The sequence below is a fragment of the Ascaphus truei genome, chromosome 11, assembly GCF_040206685.1.
Source record: "Ascaphus truei isolate aAscTru1 chromosome 11, aAscTru1.hap1, whole genome shotgun sequence".
Taxonomy (NCBI): Eukaryota; Metazoa; Chordata; class Amphibia; order Anura; family Ascaphidae; genus Ascaphus; species Ascaphus truei.
This window is the reverse complement of record NC_134493.1, coordinates 32,546,629-32,561,037: the sequence shown is the minus strand read 5'-3', so window position 1 is coordinate 32,561,037 and position 14,409 is coordinate 32,546,629. Positions and strand designations below refer to the sequence as shown.

General features: G+C 52.5%; 1 protein-coding gene across 8 annotated transcripts in view; it reads right to left on the bottom strand.

Moving 5' to 3' along the window:
- Positions 1–14,406, bottom strand: part of TSR3 (TSR3 ribosome maturation factor) — a 38,508-nt gene extending 24,102 nt beyond the window's left edge. Inside the window, exons 1-4 of one of the 8 annotated variants that reach the window (XM_075565528.1) lie at positions 14,260–14,406; positions 7,072–7,176; positions 6,782–6,911; positions 2,384–2,600 (exon numbers count right to left, since the gene is read on the bottom strand). In XM_075565528.1, coding sequence (XP_075421643.1) covers positions 2,384–2,600; positions 6,782–6,899 — 335 coding nt within the window. In that variant the 5' untranslated portion in view covers positions 6,900–6,911; positions 7,072–7,176; positions 14,260–14,406. Of the gene's footprint in view, positions 1–2,383; positions 2,601–6,781; positions 6,912–7,071; positions 7,177–7,712; positions 7,949–7,989; positions 8,115–9,943; positions 10,346–14,009; positions 14,098–14,259 lie in introns of those variants that run through there. The other 7 variants (XM_075565530.1, XM_075565532.1, XM_075565533.1 and 4 more) reach the window with 7 other exon arrangements.
- Between the last annotated feature and the right edge of the window lie 3 nt (positions 14,407–14,409).

The window sequence follows — 14,409 nt, the reverse complement described above, 5'->3', positions numbered from 1 at the left end:
GATATCCTGAAAACCTGAGCGGTGGGGGTGTTGAGGACTGGAGTTGAGCACCCCTGCTTTAAACCACTCTCCTATAGTGATACAGTATTTATTTATCTATAATAACTCAATTATACTAATATGTGAAAATATCTGCTATTGTATAAAAGCTGAAGCAGAAATGGGTTTTAGTGCTTTACGTTATTTTATCGGTCACCAGAAATCTGACCTAACGTAGCAGTCAATATTTAATGGTCAAAATTCACAATCCCATTTCATTTCCCCTGCCTAATGAATCTGCAGCATATATAATGAGAATGGCTGTTCTCATGGACATCTAGCTCCAGAAGCACCTTCTTCTTACAGAATATCATTTAAAGTAGTGTAAAAACAGACTAGTCCAAGGGTTGCTATTCACTGGAACATGTGCTGTGGCATAGCATCACTTAGCAAATATGGGCCATAGTCAGGCTGCCTGTTTTGTATGGTAAATGATACAGAAATAGGTTTCATGTGGCGTCTGCTCTCCATAACCTCTAATTAAAGGCAACCACAGAATGATTTGTTTCCAAGGGAGTGTTTCTTGGTCAATAAGAACCGCTGTGGAATTGAGAACCAATCACCTTTAAAGGGATAGAGGGACACACAGTTTGGGCACCCGCGTGATTTTTTCTGTACTGCAGCATGTTCCTTCTGATGAGTAGATTCCTATGCAGAGACACACAGATCTGTTTTGGGCAGTACTGTGACAGTATTAGTAATGCGGATATTTGTTTCCTTGCAAACCCAGCAATAACTGTTGCAAAGGCTAATGAATGATTAGCAGCCAGTGACACCGTGTTCCTGCGGAGTCATTCCTAATGAACAGGCAATGCTTGTATCCAATGCGCCAAGCGATTTATTGCTCATCAACTCGTCACAAGGACAAATGGGGAGGCTGGAAGGAATGAGGCCTTTAACTGCACAGAGCCTGTCTGTATTACAGCCTGGTATAACATGTCTGTATTACAGCCTGGTATAACATGTCTGTATTACAGCCTGGTATAACATGTCTGTATTACAGCCTGGTATAACATGTCTGTATTACAGCCTGGTATAACATGTCTGTATTACAGCCTGGTATAACATGTCTGTATTACAGCCTGGTATAACATGTCTGTATTACAGCCTGTTATAACATGTCTGTATTACAGCCTGGTATAACATGTCTGTATTACAGCCTGGTATAACATGTCTGTATTACAGCCTGTTATAACATGTCTGTATTACAGCCTGGTATAACATGTCTGTATTACAGCCTGTTATAACATGTCTGTATTACAGCCTGTTATAACATGTCTGTATTACAGCCTGTTATAACATGTCTGTATTACAGCCTGTTATAACATGTCTGTATTACAGCCTGGTATAACATGTCTGTATTACAGCCTGGTATAACATGTCTGTATTACAGCCTGGTATAACATGTCTGTATTACAGCCTGTTATAACATGTCTGTATTACAGCCTGGTATAACATGTCTGTATTACAGCCTGGTATAACATGTCTGTATTACAGCCACTCTGAAACCTAACCAATGCCTCATTATTGTGTTAAAGCAGAACGTTCATTTCAACATTTTGGGGCCAATTCATATTCTTTAAACTACAATACAGGTATTGTCAATGCAAAATCACCCAAGAACAGCACTCAACTTATTTATTAAGAATGATCTATGCTTACAAAGCACAGTTTGACATCTGGTATGCGTGCGCTTTTGGGCGGATTTGCTGCAATATCGCCCGGAAACGGACAGAAATCTCACCTCCCTTAGGTAGACTACATAGGGCTTTTGGTGGAGAGACCAATTTAGGAGAGGGTTCATTGTCTTATATACCTCCAAATATATGAACCTATACTCCACGTGGCGGGATGCCTCTGAATGCAGCCGAGATACCTGAGAAATATACAAATGTATATATCATTTGAATATTTTTGACATATTTTCCCGGTATCTCCCTACGTGGAGAATAGGTGAACATATATGAAGGTATATTAGTAAATGGTGTAATCCCCTGATACTTTGTGATAGACGCTGCTGGCTACAACTCCAGGACATTGCAAAACTCAACAATAATCAGACTTAAAAGGAATATTCAATAAACAGAGCACATGGTTTTCCTGCTGCAATGGCAGTACTGCAAGCAAAGGCGCTCACTCCGTTTACTGAAACTGGCCATTAATCCTTTGATGCTTTGCAATGCGTTGTCAACAGTGAAGGGGTTAATTTGTCCATCTGCATAAATCTTGCAATTTAAACACAGTACTGTATGTTTGGAAGAGAGAGACAGAGACGGAGAGAGAGACAGAGACGGAGAGAGAGAATAGATAACCAAACAAAACCCCATATGAATACTTCACATACTTATCGGCAGGGGAGACGTACAGGGTTCCCATTGGACTGAGAATGAGGCCGTTAAACCTCTGGCTGATGCGCATGGTTTTGACCAGACCCTTCCGGACCAGCTTCCGCCCCGTACATCGATTCGGGTCGCAGTGTCCCAATTCCCACATGGCCAGCGGACAGGGAAATTTGGGTTTCGCCTCGCTTCCTTCGCCTGCGGCGTCCCCCTGAACACTGGCTGCCAACGCAAGAAAGAAAGAACAGAGGAGAGAAAGTGAACGTATCACCGAGGCCATGTGTGTAGGAAGCTTTTACCATACGTGCAAAGGGAACAATGCGCGTCCCGTTTTAAGCAAGCACTAAAGGGTTACAACTATGGCACAATCTACTCAGCAGCACTTTGCTATACGACCCCTTCCTGCCCGGACGACACATTACAGGCCATTCAAGGGTCTTATAGTAGCACCATTTAATAAATATGGGCAGGAATGGTTTTACAGATATTTCTTCATATAATGTTGCGTTGACCATGAGCGCGCGCCAATCAGCTTGGGAAAACCCTGCGGTTCAGGAAAAATCACTTAGATATATTAAGGGCTGTTATATAGTGGGCACGCGCGGCACTTATAATTAGCTGAGGTTTGTCAGCCCTTCTATATAAGGGCCGCGTGCAACACGCGCACACGCGCACACGCGCACACGCGCACACACTATATAACAAGCCTTAAGGCAACTCCAGTCCCCCAGCAGGTCAGGTTTTCAGGATATTCCAGCCTGAGCAAATGTGACTCAATCAGAAGCTCAGTCGAAGACTGATTGAGCCACCTGTGCTGAAGCAGGGTCTGATTGAGCCACCTGTGCTGAAGCAGGGTCTGATTGAGCCACCTGTGCTGAAGCAGGGTCTGATTGAGCCACATGTGCTGAAGCAGGGTCTGATTGAGCCACATGTGCTGAAACAGGGACTGATTGAGCCACTTGTGTTACCCTTATATTAAGTTATCATGAATAATCCTTTGTTTATATTGTTCCCAACATAAAAAACATTGAATAGTATAAGGGGACAGAAATTGGAATAAAAGTGAGAGAGTTTGATGAAGGTTCGTTATGAAATGTAAGCGTTTAATGCATATAATGTTAGTATCTTTCCCCCTGAGCGCGTCCTGCTCGCTTTTAAGAAAAAAAAAAACAGTGATAAAATCATTATTTTAATCTCTAGCTTCTGATGGTAACCTTAAACCTGCAATAAGCTCTGGGGAGAGTTTCATTTTATCCTCCCGGGCTCTTAATCTACTATATATTTCTGAAAGGACTGTATGTTTGTCTGCATGCCCTGTGTCCCTAGGGCCAATCTCATTGGTCCCTTGGGCCGCCCGCCCCCGCACACCTCTCATTGGCCTCACACACTCACACCACCCCCTTGGCTCGCCCCCCACACCTCTCATTGGCCTGAGGCGGAGTGACGACACACCCCACACACCCCACACATACACCACACATACACTCTCTCTGTCCTCTCTCCCCCCCATCACACTCACCTCCCTCCCCGGACCTCCACTTACCTCCCTCCCGCTCCACACCCTCCCGCTCCACACCCTTCCCGCTCCACTCAACTCCCTCCCGCTCCACACCCTCCCGGCGGGGGAACAGGCAGGCTGCCACGCGGCGCGTAAGATGGCGGACCCCCTTCCTCCCTCGCGCTCCATTCCCTCCCGCTCCACACCCTCCCGCTCCACACCCTCCCGCTCTACTCCACTCCCTTCCCTCCCCGGCGGGGGAACAGGCAGGCTGCCACGCGGCGCGTAAGATGGCGGACCCCCTTCCTCCCTCGCGGCGCCGAGTGAGAAGATGGCGGCGGCCGGAAGTACAGGTAGGTGTCGCGTGTGTCGCTCCCCCACCTCCCCCCCACCTGCGGCGCCGCACGGAACTGAGACATGAGTGTGTGTGACTTTGTGTGTGTGTGTCTGTGACGGTGTGTCTGTGTGTGTGTGTGTGTGTGTGTGACTGTGTGTGTGTGTGACTGTGTGTGACTGTGACTGAGTGTGTGCGACACTGCCCCCCCCTCCTGTCCACTGCCCCCCCCTCCTGTCCACTGCCCCCCCCTCCTGTCCACTGCCCCCCCCTCCTGTCCACTGCCCCCCCCCTCCTGTCCACTGCCCCCCCCCTCCTGTCCACTGTCCCGTCCCACCACTCCTGTCCACTGTCCCCCCCCCTCCTGTCCACTGTTCGTCCCCCCCCCTCCTGTCCACTGTTCGGCCCCCCCCTCCTGTCCACTGTTCGGCCCCCCCCTCCTGTCCACTGTTCGTCCCCCCCCTCCTGTCCACTGTTCGTCCCTCCCCTCTGGGGAGAACGGAGAAAGAGGGAGAGAGAAGGGAGCGGGAAATTTAACTCACGGGCAACGCCGGGTCTCTCTCCAACTCACCTCTCCCCCTCGGCGCTCCAACTCACCTCTCTCCCTCCCCGCCGGTGCTCCAACTCACCTCCCTCCCCGGCGGGGGAACAGACAGGCTGCCTCGCGGCGCCTAAGATTTCGGCGCCCGGAAGGACCCCCTTCCTCCCTCGCGGCGCCGAGTGAGAAGATGGCGGCGCCCGGAAGTACAGGTAGGTGTCGCGTGTGTGTCGCTCCCCCATTTCCACCACCCCCCACTTCCCCCCCCCCACTTCTTTCCCCCACACCTCCCAGAGCACGCTCTCTACGGCTCAACATCCCCGAGGAGCAGGAGGAGGGCGGCAGGGAGTTAATACCTCCTTTGTGCCACCGGGAGTCGGCGGAGGCCACGAGGGGGGAGAGAACCAGTGGCAGCCCAAGGAGCGCGGCATGCTGCCAGGGGGAGGAATCCATGCTTTTGACGCCCCCCCCCCCCCTGCCTTTGATGCCCCCCCCCCCGCCTTTGACGCCCCCCCCTGCCTTTGACGCCCCCCCCTGCCTTTGACGCCCCCCCCTGCCTTTGACGCCCCCCCTGCCTTTGACGCCCCCCCCTGCCTTTGACGCCCCCCCTGCCTTTGACGGCCCCCCCCCTGCCTTTGACGCCCCCCCCTGCCTTTGACGCCCCCCCCCTGCCTTTGACGCCCCCCCCCGCCTTTGACGCCCCCCCCCCCCTGCCTTTGACGCCCCCCCCCCCCTGCCTCCGGCCAACGCCGGGTATACACACACACCTCTCCTCCTCCCCATCACACTCCCCTCCCCGGCGCTCACTCCCCCTGCCTTTCACGCCCCGCCTCCGGCCAACGCCGAGTATACACACACACACACTGACTGACACACGTACTGACGCACGCACACAACCCCTGGCAGCCACACGCACACAACCCCTGACAGCCACATGCACACACACCCTGACGCATGCACACACACTGACTGACTGACTGACTGACGCACACACACACGCACACTAACTGACGCACACTGACTGACACACACACTGACTGACGCGCACACACACACACACACACTGACTGACACACACACACTGACTGACTGACACACACACACACACACACACACACACACACACACACTGACTGACACACACACACACTGACTGACACACACACACACACACTGACTCACACACACACACTGACTGACGCGCGCACACACTAACTGACGCGCGCGCACACACACACACACCGACTGACGCACACACACCCCCACACACACTGACTGACGCACGCACACACACACACTGACTGACTGCCGCACGCACAAACACTGACTGCCGTACACACGCACGCACACACACACGCACACACTGACTGTGTGTGCGTCAGTCACTCAGTCTGTGTGTGTTTGTGTTTCTGCGTCAGACTCACTGACGCGCGCGCGCACACACTGCATGAAGCTGTAAAGGAGGGAGGGGGGAGACTGGATTGATGTGAATGGGGGACAAACAGAGAGAGGGGGGAAGAGAGAGAGAGGAGCGGGAACATTACATCCCGGGTAACGCCGGGTCTCTCAGCTAGTATTCCCAATGTTTATATCTCCGGAACAAATATTCCCAATGTTTATATCTCCGGAACAAATATTCCCAATGCTTATATCTCCGGAACATCAGCTTTTAAACGGAAAAACAGAGTTGCAAAGGCAAATAAAAGGGTCATTATTGCAAAGTGCTGCTTTGTGATTAAACGCATTAAACCAGGGGTAGGGCACGCTAGTCCTCAAGGGCCACCAACAGGTCAGGTTTTAAGGATATCCCTGCTTCAGCACAGGTGGCTCAGTCTTCGATTGAGCCACCTGTGCTGAAGCAGGGACCAATTGAGCCACCTGGGCTGAAGCAGGGATATCCTTAAAACCTGACCCGTTGGTGGCCCTTGAGGACTGGCGTTGGCCACCCCTGCATTACACAGACCACTGCTACTTGTCCACGTTGGTGTTCCACGGACGGCACTTTGCAAGGGGTGGAGAAGACGCTCCCCTACCATTCAACGCTTCCTGCACTTCACTGGCGAAGGTTTCCAGGCTCTTGGATGGGCGTTGGCCGCGGGATTTCTTCTCTCTGGTAGCCGGCTCTTCTTTCTGTGGTTTCTTCCGTCCCATGGCGACAACTTACTAAAAAAAAAAAAAAGAACGATTGCAGAAGTTATTCGCCGGGTCGGCGATAAAATAGATTTGAACCTTCCCGCACTTGAAGTGACGTTCCACGAGCTCAGACCGCCATCATGCCATTTATAAAGTACTCTCGTGCCGATCCAGTAAAAGGTAACCCAACCTGCAATGACCCTACGGACCTCTCCCAGACCCACGTGGCCACGGCCGATAAGTAACTAGTTACACAGAAACGTTGGGTACGTATGTAAGACGGGCGATTGTTCCACTAAAACAGATAGAAACCATGTGATTAATGAATCCAGACGATCTAATTGCCATCTAGAGCAGTGGTCCCGGGGCCACCAGGGGCGAGAGACAGGGAGGTGGGTGGGGGGGGGGGGGGGGCGAGAGACAGGGAGGTGGGTGGGTGGGGGGGCGAGAGACAGGGAGGTTCGAGAGACAGGGAGGTGGGTGGGTGGGTGGGCGAGAGACAGGGAGGTGGGTGGGTGGGTGGGCGAGAGACAGGGAGGTGGGTGGGTGGGCGAGAGACAGGGAGGTGGGTGGGTGGGCGAGAGACAGGGAGGTGGGTGGGTGGGTGGGCGAGAGACAGGGAGGTGGGTGGGTGGGTGGGCGAGAGACAGGGAGGTGGGTGGGTGGGGGGGCGAGAGACAGGGGGCGAGGGTTGCGTTTCCCCAGAATTTCACAATCGAATTCTGGGGTTCCCCAACCAAAAAAGGTTGGAAACCACAGATTCTAGAGGTTACGTTCTATTCTGTGTCTGGATCTCTCCCAATCTTCTGGTCTCTCTCTCCTGTGACTCACATACTCAGGAGGCCTCTTTCTCATATGTCTCTCTCTGGCTGTCTCTCAGTCAGGACTCGGAGGCCTCTCTCTCTCTCATCTCCCTCACTGTCTGTCTCAGAGTCTTTGATTCTGGACCATGGCCATGTGACCTGCCTCTAACAGCCAGTGGCACACTGCTCTCTCACCCTGCCACACACACCTCACACCTGTCGCTCTCTTCCTGTAGATCCATGTCACACACACAGCTGTCTCTCACACCGTGGATCCCTGTCACACACACACTGATGTCTCTCACCTCTGTCTCTCTCTCTGTGTAGATCCAGATCACACAATCTCTCTCACCTCTGTGTGTGTCTCTCTTTCTCTGTGGATCCCTGTCACACACACACACACACACACACATACACACACACACACACACACACACACACACACACACACACACACACACACACACACACTCTTACCTGTGTCTGTCTCGATCTGTCTGTGCATGCCTGTCACACACACTGCTGTCTCTCACACTTTTGGCTCTCTCTCTTACTGTCACACACACACAGCTGTCTCTCACGTTTGTGTGTGTGTGTGTCTCTCTCTGTGGATGCCTGTCTCACACTGCTGACTCTCACCCCTTTGGTTCTCTCTCTTACCGTGTCACACTCACACACACACACACACACACACACACACACACACACACACACACACACACACACTGCTGTGTGTCTCTCTCTCTCTCTGTGGATCCATGTCACACACACTGCTGTCTCACCTCTGGTTGTCTCTCTTTAGATCCCTGTCACACACACACACACACTCCCTCTCACCTGTGTGCGTGTGTGTGTGTGTGTGGATCCCTGTCAACACAAGCACACACCTGTGTGTGTGTCTCTCTCTGTGTGGATCCCTGTCTCACACGCTGCTGTCTCTCATCGTGTCACACACACTGCTATCTCTCACCCGTGTGTCGCTCTCTCTGTGGATGCCTGTCACACACACTGCTGTCTTTCACCTCTGTGGCTCTCTCTCACCGTGTCACACACCCTGCTATCTCTCACCTCTGTGTGTCTCGCTCTGGATCCCTGTCACACACACACTCTCACCTCTGTGTGTGTGTCTGTGGATCCCTGTCACACACACACTCTCTCTCTCTCTCCTGTGTGTGTCTCTCTCTCTCTCTCTGTGGATCCGTCACACACACTGCTATCTCTCACCTTGTCACACACACTGCTGTCTTTCACCTCTGTGGCTCTCTCTCACCATGTCACACACACATACTCTCTCACCTCTGTGTGTCTCTCTCTGTATCCCTGACACACACACACACACACACCTCTGTGTGTCTCTCTGTGTGTGATCCGTCACACACTGCTGTCTTTCACCTCTGTGGCTCTCTCTCACCATGTCACACACACATTGCTGTCTCATCACTGTGTGTGTCTCTCTCTGTGGATCCCTGTCACACACACACACACACACACACACACACACACACACACACACACACACACACACACACACACACACCTGTGTGTGTGTGTGTGTGTGTGTGTGTGTGTGTGTGTGTGTGTGTGTGTGTGTCTGTGGATCCATCACACACACACACTCTCTCTCACCTCTATGTGTGTGTGTCTGTGGATCCCTGTCACACACACACACTCTCCTGTGTGTGTGTCTCTCTATCTCTGTGGATCCATCACACACACTGCTGTCTCTCACCTCTCGGTGTCTCTCTCTCTGTGTATGCCTGTCACACATTGCTGTCTTTCACCTCTTTGGCTCTCTCTCACCATGTCACACACACTGATGTCTCTGACCTCTGTGTGTCTCTCTCTGTATCCCTGTCAAACACACACACACCTCTTTGTGTGTGTCTCTCTGTGTGTGATCCATCACATACTGCTGTCTTTCACCTCTGTGGCTCTCTCTCTCACCATGTCACACACACACTGTCTCATCACTGTGTGTCCCTCTCTCTGTGGATCCCTGTCACACAAACGGCTGTCTCTCACCTGTCTGTCTATCTCTATCGATGCCTGTCACACACAATGCTGTCTCACCCCTTTGGCTCTCTCTCTTACAGACACACCCACACACCTGTCTGTTTCTCTTTCTCTCTCTCTCTCTCTCTCTGTGGATCCCTGTCAAACACACTGCTGTCTCACATCTGTGTGTCTCTCTCTAAATCCCTGACACGCACACCTGTGTGTGTATGTCTGTGGATCCCTGTCACACACAAACACACTCACCTGTGTGTCTCTCTCTGTGGATCTCTGTCACACACACTGCTGTCTCTCACCAGTGTCTCTCTCACTGTGGATGCCTGTCACACACACTGCTGTCTTTCACCGTGTCTCACACACACTGCTGTCTCTTCCCGTGTCTCACACACTGCTGTCTCTCCCCGTGTCTCACATACTGCTGTCTCTCCCCGTGACTCACATACTGCTGTCTCTCCCCGTGTCTCACACAAACTACTGTCTCTCACCGTGTCACACACACACTACTGTCTCTCACCGTGTCACACAACCACACTGCTGTCTCTCACCGTGTCTCACACACACTGCTGTCTCTCACCGTGACACACACAAACACTGCTGTCTCTCACCGTGTCACACACACACACTGCTGTCTCTCACCGTGTCACACACACTGGTCTCTCACCGTGTCACACACACTGCTGTCTCTCCCCGTGTCACACACACACTGCTGTGTCTCACCGTGTCACACACACACTGCTGTCTCACCGTGTCACACACACACTGCTCTCTCTCCGTGTCACACACACACACACTGCTGTCTCTCACCGTGTCACACACACACTGATGTCTCTCACCGTGTCACACACACACACACTGCTGTCTCTCACCATGTCACACACACACTGCTGTCTCTCAGCGTGTCACACACACACTGCTGTCTCTCAGCGTGTCACACACACACTGCTGTCACTCAGCGTGTCACACACACACTGCTGTCTCTCAGCGTGTCACACACACACTGCTGTCTCTCAGCGTGTCACACACACACTGCTGTCTCTCAGCGTCACACACACACACACACACATACACTGCTGTCTCACCGTGTCACACACACACTGCTGTCTCACACACACACACACTGCTGTCTCACCGTGTCACACACACACACACACACACTGCTGTCTCTCACCGTCACACACACACACACTGCTGTCTCACCGTGTCACACACACCCACACTGCTGTCTCACCGTGTCACACACACACACACACACACACTGCTGTCTCACCGTGTCACACACACACACACTGCTGTCTCACCGTGTCACACACACACACACACACACACACTGCTGTCTCACCGTGTCACACACACACACACTGCTGTCTCACCGTGTCACACACACACACACTGCTGTCTCACCGTGTCACACACACACACACACTGCTGTCTCACCGTGTCTCACACACACACACACTGCTGTCTCACCGTGTCTCACACACACACACACTGCTGTCTCACCGTGTCTCACACACACACACACTGCTGTCTCACCGTGTCACACACACACACACACTGCTGTCTCACCGTGTCACACACACACTGCTGTCTCACCGTGTCACACACACACACACACACACTGCTGTCTCACCGTGTCACACACACACACACTGCTGTCTCACCGTCACACACACACACAATGCTGTCTCACCGTGTCACACACACACACTGCTGTCTCTCACCGTCACACACACTGCTGTCTCACCGTGTCACACACACACTGCTGTCTCACCGTGTCACACACACACACACACTGCTTTCTCACCGTGTCACACACACACACACTGCTGTCTCACCGTGTCACACACACACACACACTGCTGTCTCACCGTGTCACACACTGCTGTCTCACCGTGTCACACACACACACACTGCTGTCTCACCGTGTCACACACACACACTGCTGTCTCACTGTCACACACACACACTGCTGTCTCACCGTGTCTCACACACACACAGAAACACACACACACTGCTGTCTCACCGTGTCTCACCGTGTCACACACACACACACACACACACACACACACACACACTGCTGTCTCACCGTGTCACACACACACTGCTGTCTCTCATCGTGTCACACACACTGGTCTCTCACCGTGTCACACACACTGCTGTCTCTCCCCGTGTCTCACACACACACACTGCTGTCTCTCACCGTGTCACACACACACTGCTGTCTCTCACCGTGTCACACACACACTGCTGTCTCTCACTGTGTCACACACACACTGCTGTCTCTCACCGTGTCACACACACACACACTGCTGTCTCTCACCGTGTCACACACACACACACATACACTGCTGTCTCACCGTGTCACACACACACACACACACACACACACTGCTGTCTCACACACACACACTGCTGTCTCACCGTGTCTCACACACACACACACACACTGCTGTCTCACCGTGTCACACACACACACACTGCTGTCTCACCGTGTCACACACACACACACTGCTGTCTCACCGTGTCACACACACACACACACTGCTGTCTCACCGTGTCTCACACACACACACACTGCTGTCTCACCGTGTCTCACACACACACACACTGCTGTCTCACCGTGTCTCACACACACACACACTGCTGTCTCACCGTGTCACACACACACACACACTGCTGTCTCACCGTGTCACACACACACTGCTGTCTCACCGTGTCACACACACACACACACACACTGCTGTCTCACCGTGTCACACACACACACACTGCTGTCTCACCGTCACACACACACACAATGCTGTCTCACCGTGTCACACACACACACTGCTGTCTCTCACCGTCACACACACTGCTGTCTCACCGTGTCACACACACACTGCTGTCTCACCGTGTCACACACACACACACACACTGCTTTCTCACCGTGTCACACACACACACACTGCTGTCTCACCGTGTCACACACACACACACACTGCTGTCTCACCGTGTCACACACTGCTGTCTCACCGTGTCACACACACACACACTGCTGTCTCACCGTGTCACACACACACACTGCTGTCTCACTGTCACACACACACACTGCTGTCTCACCGTGTCTCACACACACACAGAAACACACACACACTGCTGTCTCACCGTGTCTCACCGTGTCACACACACACACACACACACACACACACACACACACTGCTGTCTCACCGTGTCACACACACACTGCTGTCTCTCATCATGTCACACACACTGGTCTCTCACCGTGTCACACACACTGCTGTCTCTCCCCGTGTCTCACACACACACACTGCTGTCTCTCACCGTGTCACACACACACTGCTGTCTCTCACCGTGTCACACACACACTGCTGTCTCTCACTGTGTCACACACACACTGCTGTCTCTCACCGTGTCACACACACACACACTGCTGTCTCTCACCGTGTCACACACACACACATACACTGCTGTCTCACCGTGTCACACACACACACACACACACACACTGCTGTCTCACACACACACACTGCTGTCTCACCGTGTCTCACACACACACACACACACTGCTGTCTCACCGTGTCACACACACACACACTACTGTCTCACCGTGTCACACACACACACACACACACTGCTGTCTCACCGTGTCACACACACACACACACACTGCTGTCTCACCGTCACACACACACACACACACACACACACACACAAACACTGCTGTCTCACCGTGTCACACACACACACTGCTGTCTCACCGTGTCACACACACACACACACTGCTGTCTCACTGTGTCACACACACACTGCTGTCTCACCGTGTCACACACACACACTGCTGTCTCACCGTGTCTCACACACACACACTGCTGTCTCACCGTGTCACACACACACACACACTGCTGTCTCACCGTGTCACACACACACACACACTGCTGTCTCACCGTGTCACACACACACACACTGCTGTCTCACCGTGTCACACACACACACACTGCTGTCTCACCGTGTCACACACACACTGCTGTCTCACCGTGTCACACACACACACACACACACACACACACACACACACACTGCTGTCTCACAGTGTCACACACATACACTATTGTCTCACCGTGTCACACACACACACACAAACACTGCTGTCTCACCGTGTCACACACACACACACACACACTGCTGTCTCACCGTGTCACACACACACACACACTGCTGTCTCACCGTGTCAGACACACACACACACACACACACACACTGCTTTCTCACCGTGTCACACACACACACACACACACACACACTGCTGTCTCACCGTGTCACACACACTGCTTGCTGTCGCTCTCTGTGGATCCCTGCCACACACACGCTGTCCACAACAAACATTATCAGTTTCACGTCACCGTCTCACCCAATCCATTTCTTTCATCTAAAGTCACGTAACCCCCTCCCTGTAATTCTCCAGCATGTGGTGCGGGATATAGAAGGGGCCTGCATTTTGCCCTTTTACTTTCTTCGCTCACTATTTAAACCCCCTGGCATGTATTCCTTAGGTACATATCCACCTTCTCCTTCTCTCTACACCTATTCTTCTCCGCTACCCCCCATAATAACGCCGAATCAACCCCCAGCGCGGTGTAATAACGCGGCGCCCCGTGTATAAGCACGGTCATGGTTCTCTTTATCGCACGCCCGAGTCACCGCAGCAGCCAAAC